A 22,004-nucleotide genomic window follows, 5' to 3' on the forward strand; every position below is an offset into this window, starting at 1 on the left:
TTCTGACCAGATTTATCACATTTTGTCTCACATGAAACTCACCTCACAAACATCCCCGAAACTTTGTGTAATACTGGTTTCAAACCTAAGGCTCAAGTATATGACTTAGCTTCTTTATTTTTTCAGGTAATGTTTTTAGGAAAATTTAATTTAAAATTAGGTATTAAAGGCAAATGATCCACTAGATCTTGAATAGCCAATAAAACTGTTTATTATTTAAGATTTCTTAACCTGTGGGAACTAGGCTTAATCTCCAGTCTAAAACCTGTAAATTTGATGTGAAACAATCCAGTCTATTTAGTTTCATAATTTCCGGTTGGTTATGTCCCAAACCAGAATCCTAAGTGATCAAGGGAGTCTTCAGAATAATGGTACAAAAAATTATCAATAAGAAGCTCCTTGCAGTTTGATGAACAAAAAGTGTTTTACAGGTTTTACATCATTTAACTCTTTCCGGACCACAACATATCCAGCGAACGAATTTCAGTAAAACTCACTTTATTGTAACTCTTAGTGGTCAAATATGATACTTTTACAGAGAAAGAATTTTTTCCTCCTCTGGGAAATTGGAAAACTCAAGGGTACTCTCGTCCCCAAAAGAACGAAAAGGAAACAAACTTCAATTTTCCCAAAGCCAATATTATCGATTTTGTAAACTATTTGTGCGTGTCAAAGGACTCCTGTACGATGTTGATAACTAAAACAAGGTGAATTATTGACCAGTATCTTGTGAGATGTTCAGGAAGTGCTAAAAAAGACACCCAGCTCCTGCTTGTAAACAGATTCCTCATAATATTTTACACATAACACTTTAAAACACATTTCTTTCAACACGATGTTATTGTAGACACATTAAGCTTTCTCAAAAGCATAAAAGACACTTCCTGGACAATCAGAATTCACCAAAATCAGGAAAAACAGGAAAAACTTCCCTGAAAGCAATCTTCCGCGCTGCCAAATGTCAAAATTATTGGCCATGTTGGCAAAAATGTCGCTCCCGCTTCCAATTTTCTTACAAGGTTGGTGTCAAAAAGCAAATGGCGGGCATTGGCGGGATAACCTTACATTTGACCTCTAGATTTTTGGGGACGAGCGTACCCATAAAGTTTGAACAAGTTTTTTTTGAAAATTTAAGAAAAAATTGTTTTTCGAATTTATGCAATCTGTAAAAATTAGTTATCATACTTATTGGCCCTTATTGGAGAAATTGTCTCTCGTGCAAAGTCCGAATTGTGCTCAGTGTAACGATTTTTGTGACAATTTTTTCCCCAAAATTTCTATACCTGGAGAAGGAGGAAAACCCCTCCGAAACGTCGGCTTAGGAAATTAAAAGGAGAAAGGAGCCAAAGGTCAATACCGTGTTTCACTGCCCCTCATACTCAGTTTACTGTCCGAAAACTATCTAGCAAAAATATCTTAGCTCAGGAGTTAATTGAGATCCTGCAAAAAATATCCTAGATTTGGACATCATCATAGTTTGTAATCATCCACAAGAATCGGATTTTTATCGATTCTAAATAGTCTAAAAAAAAATCTTTTTTCCATGGGTACCCAGAGTCCCAAAGGAGACGAAAGAGTTAAAGAAGTCCCGATTTTGCGGAAACCGCAGAAAATTTAAGTGATGAAATTTATTATAAAACTATTCTCTTAAAAATGTAATTTGACTCATTTAACATTCAGAGACAAGGGGTAACTCATTTCCATTTTTTTCTGACAAGGGTTTCTGGTTTCTCAGGTTTTACGATGCAAAATTGGTTTTTCGGGTTTCGCGACGCAATTTTTGGGTTTCGCGATGCAAAACCCAATGGGCAAACGATTACTCCGACTCAAAAATGACTGGGTTTTGTTCTACAAGAAATGATCAAAAAATTACTCCTAATTGGAATCTTAAAAATTCGTCGTATTCGCGTCGAATTTGAGTCAGAGTATTACTCAAAATTGAGTTAGTAATACATTAGTTATTTTACGGGCTTCAAATTTACTCTGACATGAAGTAATAAAAGCGACTCCAAGGGACGGTCCTTTTCCGTACGAAAAAATGACGCGCCAAAAACCGTGCACTTGCCATCCTTCTCTACCGCATATGTGCGAAATCGGTGTACGTACTGTCAATGAGAAAGTCAAATGAACTCCACAATTTTGTACTATACTATCACATTAGACACCGTTTTCTCATTAATTCTTCACATATTTTATTAGTTTTTGCTACTTTTTATGGAATTTTGGTCAATTTTTTCCAATTTCACTACTCACATTTGCGAATATTTTTCTCATACGACTATTGCTGAATGAGCCGCCCGACATGTCGAAAATATTCCAGCTGGGTGGCAACAACACACAAAAATCTTTTAAAATTTTCACTAAATAGGACTTTTAGACACAATATTTTTATCACACAATACTCCTGAAACAGGAGCAAACACCTTAATTACGAAATTTAATTTTCCATAAAAATTAATTGTCCGGGTATTTATCAACCAAAACACTGCCTAATTTTTGCTTAATTTTTGTCGGTACTGTCTTTTTCTAATTCACAACACATTTCTCTACTGGAGGAGGTTTTCCTCCTAATGTTACACTATAATATTCTTGAGAAAACACGCGAAATTGCCAACTACTTTGCGAATTCACAGCACTGCGTAATTCTATTTGCCATTTGACAAGTGAAATTTCCCCTCAGACATACCCAGCGAGGGGAAGATTATTTATAGGGACACTGGAAGTCTCTGGAAGAGCCCATTTTGGCGCGTCATATTTTAGTCGTGGGCGAGTAATTTCAGAGTTATTACGACGCCAAGTGACTTTCGTTATAACCGTCATATTATTCCCCACTTTCCGTCATTCAACGCTCTGACGACCGTCACAGGACACATTTTTGGATGCAGAATACATACATCCAACAGTGATCTTCCTCAAAATTGCCGTTTGGGAAATTGGGTTTCTTGGGTTTCGCGATGCAATTTTTGGGTTTCTTGGGTTTCACGATGCAATTTTGCGGTTTCTCGGGTTTCGCAATGCAATTTTTGGGTTTTTCGGATTTTGCGATGCAAAAATAGGGTTTCTCGGATTTTGTATTTATTCTTCATCTTGATTGTGACATTTCCAACCTTCCCTGCGGCCATCGCCGTCTTAGCGTCGGTGACCAACCTCAAGAGCCAAAACGATGGAAAAGCTCTATCACGGGTTGTATAAGCCAAAGTAACATTATTTGTTTACAGATCTTTCATTAAATAAGAACCATTGAATAAGAATGTCAGGAAATGTCCACTCAATCAAGAGACAAGGCCAGACTGTGGCAGCCATTTGGCATGGAGGGTAAAAAAAAAGAGAAAAAAATTATATAATAAAAATATTAATGATGATAATAAATTAAAGAAAAACGAACCACGAAGGAAAAAAAACCCAAAAAAAAAAAAGAAAACGAAAGAAGCCAGAGAGAGAATAAAAAACGAAACCCATGAATAGGACACCAGAAAAGGGAAAATTTAAATATATATAAACACCAAACAGAAAACCACAATATACGAACCAGGCAATTTCGCGATGCAAAAATTAGGTCTCGGGTTTCGCGATGCAATTTTTGGGTTTTTTTGGATTGCACGATGCAATTTTTCGGTTTCTCGGGTTTCGCAATGCAATTTTTGGGTTTTTCGGATTTCGCGATGCAAAAAATGGGTTTCTCGGGTTTCGCGATGCAAAAAATGGATTTCTCGGGTTTCGCGATGCAAAAAATGGGTTTCTCGGGTTTCGCGATGCAAAAAATGGGTTTCTCGGATAATTGACGAGGATTTTTCAATATGAGTTTACCACTTGTTTAGGGATCAATTTATAATTTTTGAATTGATTGTTTTAAAATAATCACAATTTGGGTAACCTTCACAAAGCAACAAAATGCCTATAATCAGCAAAGGGACCAAAATGACTTTTTTTTTAACATTAAGCTGTTTCTTTTACATTTTGAGTTTAATTCGCACAATTTAATATGCCATTATACATTCGGACGTTAGTTTTGAAATGATATTTTTCAAGAATGAATTTACGCTTCAGAGAATTTCAAAATTTATCATTTATGGCAATTTCTCTGCTATTTTGTTTATATAAAAAATTCTAATTTCATTCACATAAACTTCAGTTGTATTATGTTGCTGTTTTGATTGAATTTGTGTTTGGGAATTGAACGAATGCGATAACATTGATAAGACCATTTCAGCAATAAATTTAAAAAAAAAATCTACTCGAGAGAGAAATTGGAAATCGCTGTGAGAAGAATTCTCTCAAGTGTGGCACAAACTTTCAAGAGCGCGCGGGAAATTATTCTTATCAAGATGAAGCAAAATTGGTCAGTTTCTCACTCACCATTCAGCTAGATTCCTAAATCCATCCGTTGCGATGTGATTCTCTCCCCAAAATGAGAAATTTGTCTCATGAGTGGCTCCAATTACGTCGGAAAAGTGCGTGAGCCACACGGCAAAAGGATAATCCTTGGGATGAGTTTCATTGGACCAAATGCCCTGGAAGACAAACTGAATGCCAGGGAAATTATTAATTTGAGCTCTGGTTGGAGCTTTTGGTAAGGACTAACATTGTATTTGGCATCATCGCAAGCACAGCATTCGCCAGCAATTGACTGCCTTGTGGGTTTTCCCTCGCAGATAATCTTTGTGAGACCTCCGTCGTCCGAGAACCATGATTCTTGATTCTCGTACACCATCGCTGAGAGAGCTACACATCCAGATCCCGAAGCAGGAGCCACCCACATGACCTGAATTTCGGTCTTGGGCAAATCATCGGCTTCTGAAACTGTATTCACGCACTTCTCATTGAATGTGGTCAGGGAATCACCAAAGAGCTGGAAGCGTCCAACTCTCTTGGGACTGGCCATGGAGAAGATGGCAGTGTTGAGATTTGGAGTGGAAGAAGCCTGAACACTGAGCATAAAGTGCGTGAATTGCTGCAAACGCAAATGTGTTCGAGATCCCAGCAAAAAGAGATTGTAAATCTTCCCAGGTTCATATCCATTGGGTTCCCCACCAATTATCAACCGATACCCATTGTCACCCCTCGTCCGGCGACTGTAGTTCTCAAATGGTGGCACTTTTCGACATCCTGACACCTCCTGAGCCACAAAAAGCACAAAAACTAGCAAGAAAATCCCCTTGAGGACCATTTCTGGCGATTTACGGAACACAACTGCTGAGAGCACGAGAGATAATCTCAATTGACGCCTCCAGGCTCACCAATTAGCATCTTCTCTTGAGGCATCTTGCGGCCTCGAGCTCCATAGTCGCAATTGAGAAAAGGCAACCTCTGACCTCGTCTGAGAGTCTCAGTGCGATAAGAAGTTACCCCAGAGAGTTAAAATGACTCTCAGCTCCCGGAAAATCTCTTTAAAAAAAAACCAATATCTCTCTTTTCAATCGAGGAATCTTTATTATTTTTTTTAATCTATTATAGTAAAATTCATTGAAGGCTCTTAAGCCAAATTGGTATCATAATGAATATAAATATCTCTTTTATCGCTTTTTATCTCATAAAAAAAATCACTCAAAAGAAAACTATTTTAAATCCCACAAAAAAAACAAATATAATGCAATAAAATAAAATCAAATGAAAATTTATATCACAACTGAGGATTTTTCTTTCATACTCTTCTGCTATCACAGAAAATAAAAGTAAAAAAAAGAGGATCAAACTGTATTAGATACGCAATATCGAGACTCTTTTGAGAATGAATTAGTGCAAAAAACGTCTTTATTCGCGGTGAAAAATGCTAAAACGTTAGTATTGGCGCTTCACGATGGTCCAGGAGATCTGCAAGTAAAAAAAAGGCATAAATGAACACCCCTGAGACATTGAACAATTAATTTGGGAAACTAAAAAAAAAACAAGTGTTTCCGCCCGGGATCGAACCGGGGGCCTTCCGCGTGTTAGGCGGATGTGATAACCACTACACCACGGAAACATGTGGTGTACGTTTTTGCCCAGATCCGTTTGCCCATGCAGTCTCACTTTTCTCTGCTCCAATTTACTGACTGAGATACACATTCACTTTCCAATCATTCGGTTTTAATTAATTCACCTTTTATTCAAACACAAGTGGTTTACCAATACAGCGAAGTATTGGTTTATTTGATGTATTATTTTAAAAGTTTCGCTATTAGGAAACTTTAATATTTTTTTTATTGTAGAAAAAATAAATTTCTTTTGCAAATTGTAATGCTGAAGAATATCTCTAATAAATTATTATTTGGAATTAAATGCGGAAAAATATCAATTAAAGCCTGATAAAATGGACATAAGACTTATCTCAATCTGAAGTGAAGTGCACAAAAAACTTTATCATAGAAATCTGCAAAGTCCAAAGAAACTAGAAAATATCTCTAGGGGATACAGGGGAAAATTAATCAGAATATGAAATTTTTCTTTGCATAATTTGTGAAAATGAATTGAATAAAATTGATAAATACTTCAATAAATTCAGAAGAAGGTGTTTACTCTGAATAAATATGTATCGGTTTGCTCAGTATCTCTTTTAAGGCAAACGATAACATCACGCCGTCTAATTCTAGGGGAGACTGGGGCGAAAGTCACAAATCGAAAATTTTAAAATTTAATATCTTCCAAGATAAATAAGATAGCGGCTTAATTTTTTTTCCATAGATAGCCTTCATAGGTCTTCTTCAATGTCGTAAGTTTGTTAGAATATGAATAAGGAATTTAGAAAATAAAAAATATCGAAATTTTTAGCCCTATTTTTGAAATATTTTCCGTGCAAAAGATATCAATTATTAGCTATACTTATATAAAATTTGATGCACTGGTGAATATTTCCCAAATTATCTGGATATTCTTTGAATACGAATCCGCTATCTATTTTAGAATTTTACAAAGATTCTGTTCTCCAGAAATCCTTTTTTTAAAAATGACCATTTGGGGTAAAAAGTAACAAAAGCTATGGAGCAAAAAGTAACAAAAACCGAAATAATTTCTGATGTTCCACGGTGAAAAGAAACGTCAATGCTATGTGTCGCCGCTTGTTGTTTGTATTAGTCAAACGATTTGCAGTCTTTTGTGTGTTTTTTGTAAAATAGCTTAAAATGCGCTTTTCTCGCTCAGATAGAGAAAACGGTATTTTACAAAGGTGTAGAAGAATAAATTTCCTATGAAAATATGTAATCTTGTGGTTTCACTCTGACCACAATTAATTATTTCTTAATAACACTCGCGATCTATAGTAATGAGGGAGGCGACTTTGTATCCTACTACCCGAGCACACAATGTCACGCTCTCTACCTCATCACTTCACACTTCTATACCCTAGCACGGTCACCGAGAGAATGATCGAGCTCTCTCACAAAAACTACCCCTAAGTGACAAAGTGCTCGAATAGCCGGATCCGCCGGAGGAGGGCACCACTGGTACCAATTCAAATGGAATTCCTAAGAGGGGTTATTCAACGGTGCCAGAGAGTGATTCCACAATCTAGGTATTTTACTTAAATTTACGGATTCCCGTAATAAAGCCAATCAAAATGTGATAGTATCTTATGCCGGAGACTATTTGCCCCAGCGTTTTTGAGAATGATCAAAAAATTACATTTTAGAAAATGGCTCGATAAATATATTTCCTTACAAAATAGAAGAAAATTACTTTCACAGAGTTATAGAGCGGTAAATTTCCTATAAAACTGTGCTAATTAGAAATTTTGGAGGTGCTCGGGTAGCTTGTAAAAAAATAAAATATCCGTTTTGTGACTTTTTTCCCCAGTCTCCCCTACTCTTGGTTAATTCTGCTTCGGTTTCTTCTAGATAAAAAAAAAATGCCTTCAGACTTACATTCTTAAAAATTTCACTTTATGATAAAAATTCGGAGTTGGAACATTTTAATTTTTTAAACAACTCAATTATAATTTTTTTAAATTATATTTAAGTAAATGGGGTGGCAAACCGTGCTAGACTTTATGAATTGCTCAAACTTTGGACTGAGATGCTATACTTCTAAAATACTTTCACATAATTTACCTTTTTCCGATTCTCAACCGATTTGAACCGATTCATAAATCACTCAAAAAGATTGCCCAAAATACATTAGAAGTATTATAATTCAATTTTGGATGTAAATTAGTTATCCGTTATGAACATATGAGTCAGTTCATTACCGCTTCAAAACCGATTGAAATCTATAAGCTTGTCAGGAATTCTAACCGTGCTATCACACTAGGATTTTTTCAATTTGTAAATTCAATTTATTTCTCAGATGAATTGTTCCTATGCACTATTTTGCATTAAAAATCATTTGAATTAATATATTTTCGCTTATTTGTTGATATAAACTAATACTTGGTCCACCAAAACAAGTTTAAATATGCTAAAATAGCATAAAATGTGGTTGCTCAAATTAATTTCAACTCAGCAAATTAAAATGTTAAAAGTGCTCAATTATTCCAATTTTATTGGACTTAGGCGATATAGGCACCCTCATTTTCGTTGTTTCTTTCTGCAAATGAGGTCCAACTATGTGAAGTAGTTCGTCGAATTCTTCAGTAGCCATACGAAGGATATTGTTGTGTCCAAGAAAATCACCAGTTGCGATATCATCATATATTTTTTCAATGAATCCATGGGCAGATATCTCTTGGATCCATTTTCTAGCCCACAATCTCTTCCTTTTACCTTGAGACACATTTTTATTGAACATGTATCCTACATAAAGTAGGAAATTTTTTTCCTCATCACTGGACTCACTCAATGTGTTCTGGCTATGAAAAATTTCAAGTAATCCTCGCAATTTTAATGCTCAATTTGCTGAGTTCAATTTAAAATTAAATTGTGAAAAATTCTAGTGTGATAGCACCGTAAGACATTTCCAATGAGCCCAAACATGATCTCATTTGGTTGAGAAATACGCTCTCTGGAGCCTTTTTAAATTTTAAAACGTTTGATCTTAAAAAACCGTTATTAAGAAATATTCAACGGGATTTTCGTATAAGAACGATATATCCGACTTGAGCATATCCAAAAATGAAAAAAAAATCGCACAATGAGTTTTCGAGCAATCCCAAAAACATAGTTTTGGAAAGGAACGGTAGGGGTGGTGGGAAAATGAGAGGCATGTTAATGGTCCCAAGGTGAACTTATGGGCGTCTCTCGAAAGTTCTAAGGGCCTTGACAGACCTGAGGATTAGCCGAGAGACGGCTTAACGTAATTATATTAGAAATAATGGTCAAACTACATTTCCATCATTTTCCACTAAGTCGTCTCTCGGCTTAAGTCGTAAGTGTGTCTAGGGCATAAGTCTAACTCTAATTATTTGGATTCTATGTGTGATAACGGCTGGACGAACAAATGGACAGACGTATACAGACAAACAGCGTGACAACAATAAACTTGAAACTCCAGATTTCCAAAATTCGACACCTTGGGGCGTATGCAGGCGAGAGAATATATACTGTTCTCTCTGTTGAGTTCGAGCAATAAAATATAGTTTCAAATCTTTCATTAGTTTTTATTAAATTTTGAAACCTCAAAATTCATATGGATGAACTTTTATGAACAGCTGTTTGTCTGTCTGATCCGTCTATTTATCACTGATACGTTCAGCTGACAATAAAATTAGAAACCAATGGGCATAGCTAATGACTTGGAAAATTTGGCGATCACCTCTCCCATAAGACGATTCAAGAACCATTAGCATGACCCTCATTTTTCTCCAACCACCTCTCTTCACCTATTTTTGGATCATGGATTTCATGAAAATGTTCCATTCTTTTTATTTTTGGATATGGTTGAAAGAGGTTTCCTAGTTGGACATTTCGTCCATAAATTATCGTTGAATCATACCTGCCTAAGAACGATTCTAGAGAATGTATTTCTCAACCGATTTGGGCTATTTTGTTGCTCTTGCAAAGGTCTAAAAATTCCTGACTTCTGAACTTCTTCTAATTGTTTAATGAACCGTCGGTTTTATCGGTAATGAACCGATAAAATTCATATATAAATTCGAAATTCAGTTGCCGTTTAAGGAAAAGCTTGAATTACCAGGTCAAAAGCCGGTTTGTATCTTTTATAGTTTAAATCGTTAAACTATCTAAAAAAAATCATCATATTCAACCATTTATCCCTTGGGGTCGCGGCCTTAAGATATTCAGGTTAGCAGCCCTAAGACATTAGCATAAAAATTTCAACAATTTTGTCGAATTGGAGAGAAAGGTTGACAGGAAACTTATGAACCGAATAAAGGCTTATTAACCCATTCAGTCAATGTACCAGAAATACTTGAGATAGAATGTTCATATTTTGGGATTAGTTTCCTACAGATTAATACATGAATTTTTTGAAAAGAAAAAAAATTTATCTCATATGGTGGCGCGGGGAGCCTCTGTCAAACACACGTCTTAACAGTCACTGAATTTAAATTCTGTGCATTAATTCATTACAAACTCTATTGCTTTAGATAGAGTAATTATTTAAGAGCACAAATTGGCAACCAGAATTCAAATCAGGAAAGAGGAAAGTCGACAATTTTAACAAATTCGACGGGATGTCGTATTTTCTGTCCGCCATTTTGAGCAAAAATTTTGCATGACCTTCCGCGAAGCAAGAAAATGATAACAAAATGTATTTTCATCTCTGTTGGACTATTTTTCTCAAGTAATTGAATAACTAACGTTACTAAAAATCCATTCCCGACATCAATTCGGATAAAAATGTCCCAGAAATAAATCATCAAAAATCACTCAATTTGCGTATGATGTATAATACCATGGTAAGGAATGGGTTAAAGAGGCTCAAAATTAAATTCTCTTCTAGTTCAACGTAAATATAGTATTTGGAAAAATATTTCTTAATATCTTTTACAACATAAAAGATGCATTTTTTAAACCCTCAAACAAAGTTCCTATCTCATAAATTTCTCCGTTTTTTTATTAGAAATATTTTTTTTTACTATTTTATTCTTAAAAACGCATTAATTTGTCATGATGCCATATGATAATCTTTCTAAAGCTTTATTAGGAAAATATTGAATAAAAATTATCGAATTTTGTAAGACTTTAAGATAAAAAATGTTCAAGATTTATTTTAGAGTTAATTGCATTTTTCCCATAATAAAAAAAATTAATAAATAAATAAGTTTAATAAATTGAATAATTTTACTGACCTTTCGCAATGCTCCACCAAGGAAGAGTGACATAGGTCAGGAATGCATTCAGTGGCGTGGATTGCTGCCGACGATTCTCCTTCCAAAAGTGAAAAGTCTGTGTGAATCCCTTTGTGGCCCAGAGCGGATTGTACGCCCCATCGTCCAATTCTGCAAAGAGAAAAAATACAAAAAAAAAGAAAAATATATAGTCAATTTTCTCTTGCACCAAAATCCTTTTGGATAACACCAAAAGAAAAAGGAAAAAAAAACAGTTGAAGTAATTTTTTTTTCTCCACCTTTTGTGGATTTTTTGGGCACATCGCACCAATAGTAGATATTAGTGCCATCCGGAGTAGTTCTCTGTGGGACTTTCTTCAGTGAAATTGGCCTATTGTACCACATACTGTGATGAATAGTACTGCGTTTTCGCTTGGGAAAAGTCGAGTAGAATCTCTTGCGTGGAACAGTTTTTGAATTCCCATTTAAATCTCCTTCTTTTGCATTTTTCTGAGCTTTAGCCACTTCAGTCTTTGAATTGAGATTTGCATCTGATGATATCCTTTCACTCTTTCTGGTCCCATCATTGTCAGCATGATATTCAACTTCAACCCTAAGTGGATGGGGATCTTTTTCCGGATCAAGTGATTGCTTTTGGAGTTTTTGAATTTGTTTGGCACGACTCTGTTCCACCACTGGAAGTTCCTCCTTCCCATGCACCCTGACAATCATCCTTGGATCCAAGTCACTCAGTACACCAATCTTCACAATATCATCTGTCATGTCACCATTGAGGGATGTAGCATCATCAGCCAATTCATATTCCTCCATATTGTCCCGATTGTTGTTCTTCTTGGACATTTTGGGCGACTCTGACGTCTTCTTGGTGTCCTTTCGGGGACTTTCAGGGGTCTTGGGACTCTTTTTCTTCTCTTTATTCACAATTTTCTTCTTCTGTGCCCCACCCCCTCCCCCTGGCATCTCAATTTCACTCTCCACCGTCAGCAGATTTCGGTGTTTGGGACGATTACGCTTAGGTGTTACATTGGCCAGGCATGCTGGTGAATTGGCCTCATCGCACGTGCGACAATAGACATCGGACATTTGTGCCGATGCTGAATCACTCCATCTCTTCTTGGAGCCAAAGCAACATGTGCAGCACGTTGTGGCTGATGCCAATTTTGTGTCCGACGCAGAGGAAGCAGGACGATCTGTAAGACAGATCACACAACCCATATTGATTTTTTTTTGCACCCCAAAAACTTTAAAAATTTTCCACATTACTCTCTCTCTCTCTCTTTCTTTCTCTCTCTTTCTCTCGCTCTGGCTAATCAGCAAAAAATCAAATGGAGGGAAAATTGTGTGTATGATAATGTGCTCTACTTTTATACCAAATCAAAATTTTCCGCAATTTTTCTTGCACATTTCTTTCATCAAAAATTCTTTCTTTTTTTCAGTGTGTCTTTTATTCTGCATCTTTCTCTCTTCACTGTCTCAATTTTTTTTTTATTTTTGCATTTATCAGAATCGTCCTGCCTCCTCAGAGTCACAATTTTTATTGCACTACTCAAAAGCCATCTACTAATAAAATCAAAATTTATTTATTCTTTTCCATTTTTTCAAAAAAAAAATACCAAAAATAATTTACCACAACATCAATCAATGCATCAACAGAAGCAGCAAAAAAACACACTTTCAACTGAGATTTTGTGCAGAAAAATTTGTGTAATAGAGTGCAAAAAAAGAACAATGAAAATTGTTTTGCATGCAAAAATGTGCAACGGAAATGCTGAATTTGCCAAGATTTTTTTTTTTAGAAAAAAATTTTTAATTAAAAAAGAAACATTTAGCTTACCATCGCGAAGATCACCAGCTTCAATTTCCGATATTTCACTGGCCAACGAATCGAGTCCTTCATTCTCCGATCGGGCTTTATTCCCCGCCGATCCATCCTGGCCACTCTTTGTCTTCCACGCAAAACGCGCAAAGTGATTGAGATTAGCACTTGGATCACTCAGACGACGCTGATGACGGTAATTGTAGAAGTCATCATTCTCATCGTCCCAGTCCGTGTCCCACATGTCGGTGGCACAGAATCTGAAAAGAAAATTTTTGCATGACTTCACGTGAAGCGAGAAAAGAACAACAAAATGTATTCCCATCTCTGTCGGGCTATTTTTTCCAAGTAATTGAAGGACTAAAGTAACTAAAAATCCATTCCCGACAGAAACTCGAATATCAATTGCCTTGTAATAAATCATCTAAAATCACTCAATTTGCGTATGATGTGTAATACCATGGTAAGGAATGGGTTAAGAATGTCACAATGAATGGCCCAGCAATGCGTAAAAAGTCGACATTTACTTCATCCAACAGATATAGATTTATCGATACGACAGTGTCGAAAAGTTATCATTCCACCCCAGGGCTTCAAAGAGATAGACTTCATGTTCAATGTAAAATAAAACATTGAAATTTTTGAAATATTATTCTTATTAAAGTTGTTGTTTGTAGAATTTTCGAATTTGTTGTCCATTTAAGATTTTGAGAATTTAAAAATTGGGGTCAAGTAAAAAAAACTCGGAGTAAAATGCGATACAAATCCGCTTTGAATGATAGTATTTGAGCCCCTTATTAGTTCTGCCTTTTATAAACCAGTGAAAAGACTTTTCCTGGGAACTGTACTAAATTTCGGCCAGCTTTCAATTTCGGCCACTTCTTTTTTTTCTCAAAATTCTATAAATTTTTATTTTTTTTTCGTTCTCCAAAGGTTGAGCAATGCAAACAAAAAGGGACAAATAATCCTAACCGGCTTATGTAGGTGAGATTCTTAACATGAGCTCACTTGGAATGCATGCAAATTCGATTTAGAGCTGAAGTTGGGGGACGCCATTTAGTTATTTTGAATCAAATTCGTGAAATGTTCAGAATGTTCTCTATAATTTTGCCGAAGAACTAGATCTCATTAATTACTCAGAAGCCGAAATAATCAAAGATGTTTGTTTCTGAACTCGTTTTTCGACCAGAGCGCCCCAAGTGTTCATTTGATAAACTTCAACTATATCAAAGAATTGTTGTATTTTGTGAGATTTTCCATTCAAAACCCTGTTTCAAGTGCCTCGGTCGAGTAGAAGTAGTCAAATTGGCATCTGAGTGGTTTCAAAGCGTTATTATGAGAAAACTCAATTTTTTCACACTTAAACGTCAAAATCGGACAGATTGCATTATCTGATCGAAAGATGATGTATGGACGAAATATAGATATAAATGTCCTCTACAATTATGTCGAAGTAATCATCAAAATCGGTTCAGCGACAGTCGAGATAATTGAGTTTATGTGATATTGAAATTGTTTTTTCGACTGTGGCGCCCCTGGTGTTGGTCCCACGAAGTTCAAATGTTCTAGAAAGTTGTAGAATTTGGTGAGATCTTCCGTTCAAGCCCTCACTCATCAAATCGGTCACATAGAACCGGAGATATGATTTTTTGAATTTCGTGAACTTTGACCCCTCATATCTCCGGTTCTATTGAAACCACAGCGAACCCACGCCACTTTTTGGAAACGTCCAAGACTAGACCACAACACTCTAAAATTTGATTAACTTGCACAATGGCGTTTTTTGAGAAAAATGAGTTTGAATTTTGATGAATTTTGAAGCTATCGCAGCGCCACCTGTGGTGACTTTTTAAACTTCCACCTGAAAGTGCTCATCGAGACGAAACCAAAAACCTAAAATTTAGGTCAAAATGTTAATTATAACCGGAGATAGAGGCCGGTCAATATTCGAACTTTGACCCCTTATAGCTCGGATCAGGGGTTATCGATCGACTTAAGTATTTTTTTGTTTGATAGGTATAATCAAGGGCTACAACATACTAAAATTTCAGACCGATGCACAAAGGAATTTTTGAGTTATTTATTTAGAAGATTGAAAAATCTTCTTTTTAAAAATAGCGCCCCTAGCGGTGGTTTTATGAACTTGCCATGTTAGAAGGGGAAGTGGCATTTCACGAGAGATTTCCACAACGGCCTCACTTTTTAAATTCTGACAATTAGAACCGGAGTGATGGCCATTTTAGGAATTTATGTTGGACCCTTATAGCTCGGGGTCAGGGGGGTCGGGGGACCTTAAGTTTGGTATTGATCGAACGCTCTAAGGCCCAGCCATAACATACTAAAATTTAAGCCCGATCGATGCCATAGGGGCGGAGCCATTGAGAAAACAAAAAAAAGGGGGGTATTCAAAATGACGGAAGGAGGGGTGGGGGTGGGGGGTCAATGCACCATATTGCAATTTTCAGCCGATATAAACCTTTGCCGAAAACCGCAAGTCGATATCTCTTTTAGTTTAGGAGCTATTAAGCTCCAAAGAGCGGCCGGACAGACGGACGGACGGACGGGAACGGTTTTTAGCCACCCATATATTCGTGATCAGGAAGTGTCAAAACACGTTTTGGCAAAGTTTCTCAATTCTCCACTGGAGACCTAGTGGCAGTGAAGGTAGAGGTAGAGACTGCTCTTGGAAGACGGGAGCTGGTCTTAGCCTCGGCCTATTTGCCATACGACGCAACTGACCCGCCTCCGTCTCGGGAGTTAGCGGATCTGGTTGCGGCGTGTGAGAGGAACTCATGGGAGCTTCTCGTGGGGGCTGATGCTAATGCTCATCACATAGCATGGGGTAGCACTGGCGTCAATGCACGTGGGGAGTCTCTCTTGGGATTTATCTGCACGAATCAACTCGAAATTATAAATGTTGGTGACAATCCCACTTATGTCGACAGACGTAGGAAAGAGGTCATTGACATTACACTCGGTACGAGACTCGCGGCTGAGCTAACTACTGGTTGGCACGTGTCGGATTGTCTGACTATGTCTGATCATAGGAGGATTTATTTCGACATTTCGGCCCCGACCAACAGTCCGAAATCATTCCGCAATCCTCGGAAAACGAACTGGTTAGTATTTAATCAGTCCCTTTCTGAGGACTGGCGAGGAGATGGGCAATTGCCTAGGGACGCTGTAAGCATTGAAGACTCGGTTGAAAAACTGAATTCGGCTTTGCTCTCGGCGTACGAAAAGGCCTGTCCACTCTCAACAAATTTAAATAACAATAAAGGCAAACCTTTGCCTAGGGAACTCTGCCTATTAAAACAGAGAACAAGAAAATCTGTTAACAGAGCCCAAAATACGATGCTGGATCGCGACTGGGAAGAAGCTGCCGCTCGTAAAAGGGAATACAAAAAAGCATTGAGAAAATGGAAAAGGGAGAATTGGAGAGAATTTTGTGGACAAATCATGGCTGTGAAAGAAGCGGCCAGGATTAAGAAGCTTCTATCCAAGGATCCCTCAGAACGGCTAGGCGTGTTGAGAGCACCCAGCGGAATCCACACAGATTCTGCGGATCAAGTCACGCGTCTGTTGCTTGAAACACACTTTCCGAACTGTCAGATTGATAGTACGGAAAGTGCACCTATACGACTTGAGCTATATTCGGGGAACCAACGTGATTGGGGAAAGGCTTCAGAGATTGTCACATCTGAAAGTGTCACATGGGCAATCAGCAGCTTTTCACCATACAAGACAGCAGGTACGGATGGTATTTTTCCGGCTTTGCTCCAGCAGGCTGCGGAGACCATTACCGTGTCGCTTGTAAACCTTTTTAGGGCGTGTCTTGCCATCGGGTATGTACCGCATACTTGGAGGCGAGCGCGAGTAGTATTTATTCCAAAACCAGGTAAAAGCAATTACGAGGACCCTAAGTCCTTCAGACCTATTAGTCTGACATCGTTCTTGCTAAAAACCTTGGAGAAACTCTGTGATAGGTATATTAGGAGTCGGATTCTTGTGAAGAATCCGTTAAGTCCTATGCAACATGCCTATCAAAGAGGAAAGTCAACAGAATCGGCTCTCCATCAATTGGTAAGCCGTATCGAAAAATCGCTTAGCGACAAAGAAATTGCTCTCGTTGCTTTCCTGGACATTGAGGGAGCTTTCGATAAGGTCAACTCTACGGTTCTGGCACGAGCGATGAGAGAGTTTAAACTAGGTCAAACCCTAGAAAAATTTACCACTAGTTTAGTTGGAAACCGCATTGTGGAAGCGGAGGTACACGGCGCACAACTGTCGGCAGCTGTGAGCAGCGGCTGCCCTCAGGGAGGTGTACTGTCTCCCCTTCTATGGTCCATGGTGGTTGATAGCTTGCTAGTGCAACTTAACTCAGCGAACTTTTATACACAAGGTTACGCTGATGATGTCTGCATTGTCATACGGGGGAAATTTCTATCTACACTGTGTGATCTTATGCAGAGGGCATTAAGCATCGTTGAAGGCTGGTGTTATTCCCGCGGTCTTAAGGTTAATCCCGAAAAGACTGCTCTCATCGCCTTCACGAAGAAGTACAAGCTGGAGGGGTATAGGGCACCCAAATTCTTTGGGAAAGAACTTACCCTGCAGAAAGAAGTAAAATACCTTGGTATTTTATTTGATCAAAGACTCACATGGAAGAAGCATCTGGAAGACCGTATCACATCGGCCACTAGATCGTTTTTCTCATGTCGACGTTTACTCGGCAGATCTTGGGGTCTGTCGCCGAAAATCACACTATGGATGTATCAAGCCATAGTCAGACCACTAATCTCATATGGAGCTGTAGTATGGTGGCCAAGAGTCGAATATAAAAATTCGGCACTGGCGCTACAGCGGCTTCAGAGATTAGCTTGTATTGCAATCACAGGATCCATTCGGACAGCCCCCACCGCGGCGCTGGAGGTCTTGTTGAGCTTGCCTCCGCTTCCGCTTTATATAAAAGCTGAGGCGGGTAAGGCAGCAGTAAGACTGCGTTCTGCAGGAACATGGAAGGTCGGGTGCCACCCAGCGGGACATGTTAAAATCATGGACGCAATGGTTAAAAGGCACCCTGACCTTCTAATGAGGGACGATTTCCACCTTGTGGATAGACTTCCTCAAAAGAATTTTAAAACCGTGCTAAACACGAGAGCTGAGTGGAGAGACCGGGAAGGGGTCATCAATGAACCCGGTGCGGTTGCACTCTTCACAGACGGCTCACGGTTGGACGGCTCCTCTGGAGCCGGGTACCACTGTCCGAAACTCGGAATTGGTGGGTCAGTGCCACTTGGCCGGTATACTTCTGTATTCCAGGCCGAGGTCACAGCAATCCTAATTGGGGTTCAGACTCTGACTGAATCTGGGGTTTCTGGCAGGAAAATTAACATATTTTCTGATAGCAGAGCTGCTTTGCTCTCTATATCCGAAAACAAATCCCGCTCTTCGCTGGTGCTCGAGTGCCGGAAAATGTTAGAAACGGTCTCACTTAACTGTGAGATCGGTCTACATTGGGTACCTGGGCACTGTGGTATTGCGGGTAATGAAGAGGCCGACCGCCTCGCAGTGGCAGGAGCGAAGACCGAATTCATCGGTCCTGAGCCTGCCTTGGGAGTGTCTCCCCAAATGAAGAAAACCATCATTGGGGAGGATTTACTTTCACAACACCAATCGGTCTGGACGGCTACAAGTAATTGTCGCGTGTCCAGACTGTTCATGCCACTTGTGGACAGGAAAAGGACAGAGTACCTGGTGAGCAGTAACCGCTGCAAAGCGCGGCAGTTTGCTGATCTTCTCACTGGACACTGTCTAAACAAACACCTCAACAGATTGGGTGTTGACTGTAATCCAATCTGTAGAGGTTGTGACAACGCTGAGGAAACGGTCTTACATTATGTATGTGACTGTCCCAGCCTTTACAACACCAGACGAGCGCTACTTGGAAAAGCGGTGCTCGACTGGAATGACCTCCCAAAATTGAAACCGGCCAGTCTAATGGAATTTATCCGTAAGACTGGCTGGCTCAATTCACAACACCCTTAATTTAGGGATTAACATGGGGATGCATAAGGGGCCCAATCGGAGGCCTGGATGCAGCGGACGGGTTGGCGTGGACACGAGCGGCTTAGCTGAGGATGAAGTCGAGAGTGGAGCTGAAGCAGCATGAGGAGGATGGACGCCGCCTACTGCCCCCAATTTAAATCTATCTATCTATCTAAAATCCCAAAAAACCAAAATCCCGAATTTTCCCCGTGATTGAAAAAGATTTTCTGTATTTTGTGAAACTATTCCATATATAATTTTGTTCCTTTCAAGATTTTGACCATTCTGGATTTTGGCGTATTCGGGATTTTGTCTTTCTATAACAATGTCAATTACGACAAATTGCATACTGCATCTCGGAAGATAAAATGAAAATGAATTCGATCAAAATTCAAGTCTTTTTAAATTTTACGATTGTAATTCCTATAATTTTGAGTTTTGAGTAGAATATTGTATAGAATAGAATAAAATACAATAGAAAACTGATAACGTGTTTTTTAAGATAAAAGATTTAAAAGGCTCTGGAGAGAGGATTTATCCACCGAATAGTATCATGTTTGAGCTCATTGGAAAGGTCTTGGAATTTCCTATAAATTTAAACCGGTTTCAATCGGTTCTGAATCGGTAATGAACTGGTTCATAACCGATAATTTTTATTCGAAATTTAATTATATTACTCCTAAAGGCCTCTACACATTGGGAACAATTTTTGTCAAAAATTGCATTTTTGACAGAATTTTGACAGTTCTACAACAGTGCTGCAGACAATTTGCCTTCAAAAATGCAATTTTTGACGAAAATTGCTCCCAATGTGTAGAGGCCTTAAAGTTACTTATTGGTCAATGTTTTTAGTGTTTTATATCGGATGAGAATTTCGTATAGAATCTAAGTCACGAGTTCGATCACTTTCGTCAAGCCTGGGATGCTTTGCCAGACCTTTTATAAGGGTAATTGCCACCAAATAATTTTACAAACAAGCTTTAAAAAAATTGTAACAAGACGATATAAAGACTGAAATGCTTCTTGGGTAAATTATTCAAATAAAGGAAAACAATTAAACACTTTCTTTTGTATTTATGACTCATTTATCAGACGCTTTGCGAAATAATAATTGGCCTACATCTCTGAAACCAAATTGATAGCAAAACAAAAGCAATTTAAACAACTGAATGATATCATTCTTCCCGGTCAAAATCTTAATAAAGAAAGAAGAGCCAAATATTTTTGAGATCAAGAGTATTTTTTGCAATAAAATCTCTCAATATAGAAAAAATAAATAAAATTTGTCAATTTCGAGTCAAAAGACAATCCGTAAATCTTTATAGAATCAATTATTTTTAAAAAGAACGCTTTGGAAAATTGATTACTCAGCACTAAAGCGGAGAAACTCTGTTCGTAGTACCATCAGCTGTTTCCGTGGTGTAGTGGTTATCACATCCGCCTAACACGCGGAAGGCCCCCGGTTCGATCCCGGGCGGAAACACTCCTTTTTTCTTTTTTTTTTTCTTTCAAAAAGATACAAAATATTTTTTTTTATCACTTACCCGGGTTCACTGGTGGGTGTTTCGACTCCTGATCCCTTTGGCTTCGTCACGGCCATCTCGGCATGCCCTTTCCCTTGAGGACCCTTCATCCGGACAAATTCACAGCGAGTCTGTGGGCCTCCTGAGCTAAACAGCCCAAACATCATTCGTTGTGCAACCTTGGAGCTCAAGCTGGATTGCTGCAGGAAGAGAAAAAGGATTGTCCTGGAAGGATAATAGAAAGTTAATGGAGAATATTTGACTTACTCTGGCATCGTAGACTTTCTTCAGGGCATCATAGCGAATGGATCCCAGGAAGATAACTCCCTGGACTGATCCATCTCTGTCACTGGCCACAAGTTCCACGCATACCATCTCCCCATCTCGCACCAGGATGTCACTGAACACCTCATCGAAATTGTCCACCATGAAGCAAATGTGAGGATAGGTCATCTCCTCTCCCTCGCCCTTTGTGTCCATTTTCCGGCGACTAGGAGATGCATAGACACGCTGAGTATGTCTTCTGAGTACCTGAAGCTCCTTGGGAGACGTTCGTGTGCAGATGGCTAGTGTGAGCTTGTAGTCAAATTGATGAATCACCAAGTTCAAGTACACAGTCTCTTCCCAATCTACATCCGGATCTCCGATCGGGAGCTTCCGTGAATCCTTACGAAATACATCCACGTCCGTCTGCCCAGAAAGAAAGTCAAGTATAAATCCCTAGTACCTGAATTACCCCAAAATCCCCGGAAAATTACCTCAAACTTGGGCATATGGCGAGAGGATCCCTTGACATGCTTCTTCCGGACAAAGAAGAGCAAATCATCAGAATCAATGCTATGCTCTGGTTCTGCCTGAAACAGAAAGTGCCGCACAAATAGATCTGTCCAGTAGGTGGTACCCTGGAGGACAACAAAGCCACTGTCTGCGAAAAAACCGGGAGGATGGGAAAAATCAATAATTGACAAGATTACTCGGCAGAGTGGCAATGGGTGGAAAACAACATCCCCGTAGCGTACCATCCTTTAGCAGCTGCCGCATTTCCTTCGTCCGCTGAAAATTTATCTCATCCAGAAGTTGCTGGAGAGCTGTGGTCTTGAGAAAAGCTGGATTGAGGGCCATTTCCTCTAATAAAAAGCAACTTTTCTCCGACGAGTAACTTGAGGGGGTTCCTCCCCTAAACTACGTCTCGGAATGACTAGAAAGATGATCTTGAAACACACTTCACTACCTCACGAATTACATGGTAGGGTTTTTGGTGACTAATAATAACCTGGGTGAAGAATAATCGCGGAAGAAAGAATTGATTGTGTATAAAAATCACAAACAGACGATTAACTTTTGAGAGCTTTCAAACATTCACAGCTATTGTAAATGAGGCGCGGAAAAGCTTTACCAAATTTTTACAGAGGCGTAGTCAAGGTTTTACGAGAATCCCCCATCAAGAGCAGGGCCCACA

General features: G+C 38.6%; 2 protein-coding genes, 1 long non-coding RNA gene and 2 other non-coding genes across 5 annotated transcripts in view; 2 read left to right on the plus strand and 3 right to left on the minus strand.

The window, feature by feature from the left end:
• LOC129799961 (spondin-1) overlaps positions 1-5,288 on the minus strand; it is a 37,941-nt gene extending 32,653 nt beyond the window's left edge. The window contains exons 1-2 of the mRNA XM_055844280.1: positions 4,583-5,288; positions 4,357-4,523 (exon numbers count right to left, since the gene is read on the minus strand). Of these exons, the coding sequence (XP_055700255.1) occupies positions 4,357-4,523; positions 4,583-5,167 (752 nt within the window). The 5' untranslated portion in view covers positions 5,168-5,288. The remainder of the gene's footprint in view (positions 1-4,356; positions 4,524-4,582) is intronic.
• LOC129799986 (uncharacterized) lies at positions 4,513-5,583 on the plus strand. Its single transcript, XR_008751567.1, has 2 exons — positions 4,513-4,570; positions 4,653-5,583. It is a non-coding gene; the product is annotated as an uncharacterized LOC129799986 (long non-coding RNA).
• On the minus strand, positions 5,407-21,933 carry LOC129799964 (uncharacterized). Its single transcript, XM_055844283.1, has 8 exons — positions 21,565-21,933; positions 21,304-21,470; positions 20,813-21,235; positions 20,567-20,745; positions 12,993-13,234; positions 11,437-12,348; positions 11,159-11,308; positions 5,407-5,811 (listed from the first exon to the last, which is right to left on the minus strand). The coding sequence occupies exons 1-8, from the start codon at positions 21,665-21,667 to the stop codon at positions 5,771-5,773; spliced, it is 2,217 nt and encodes a 738-aa protein (XP_055700258.1). The 5' UTR covers positions 21,668-21,933; the 3' UTR covers positions 5,407-5,770.
• Trnav-aac (transfer RNA valine (anticodon AAC)) lies at positions 5,890-5,962 on the minus strand. The gene has a single exon. It is a non-coding gene; the product is annotated as a tRNA-Val (tRNA).
• On the plus strand, positions 20,433-20,505 carry Trnav-aac (transfer RNA valine (anticodon AAC)). The gene has a single exon. It is a non-coding gene; the product is annotated as a tRNA-Val (tRNA).
• Positions 21,934-22,004: the final 71 nt, after the last annotated feature.

This window comes from Phlebotomus papatasi, chromosome 1 (genome assembly GCF_024763615.1).
Source record: "Phlebotomus papatasi isolate M1 chromosome 1, Ppap_2.1, whole genome shotgun sequence".
NCBI lineage: Eukaryota > Metazoa > Arthropoda > Insecta > Diptera > Psychodidae > Phlebotomus > Phlebotomus papatasi.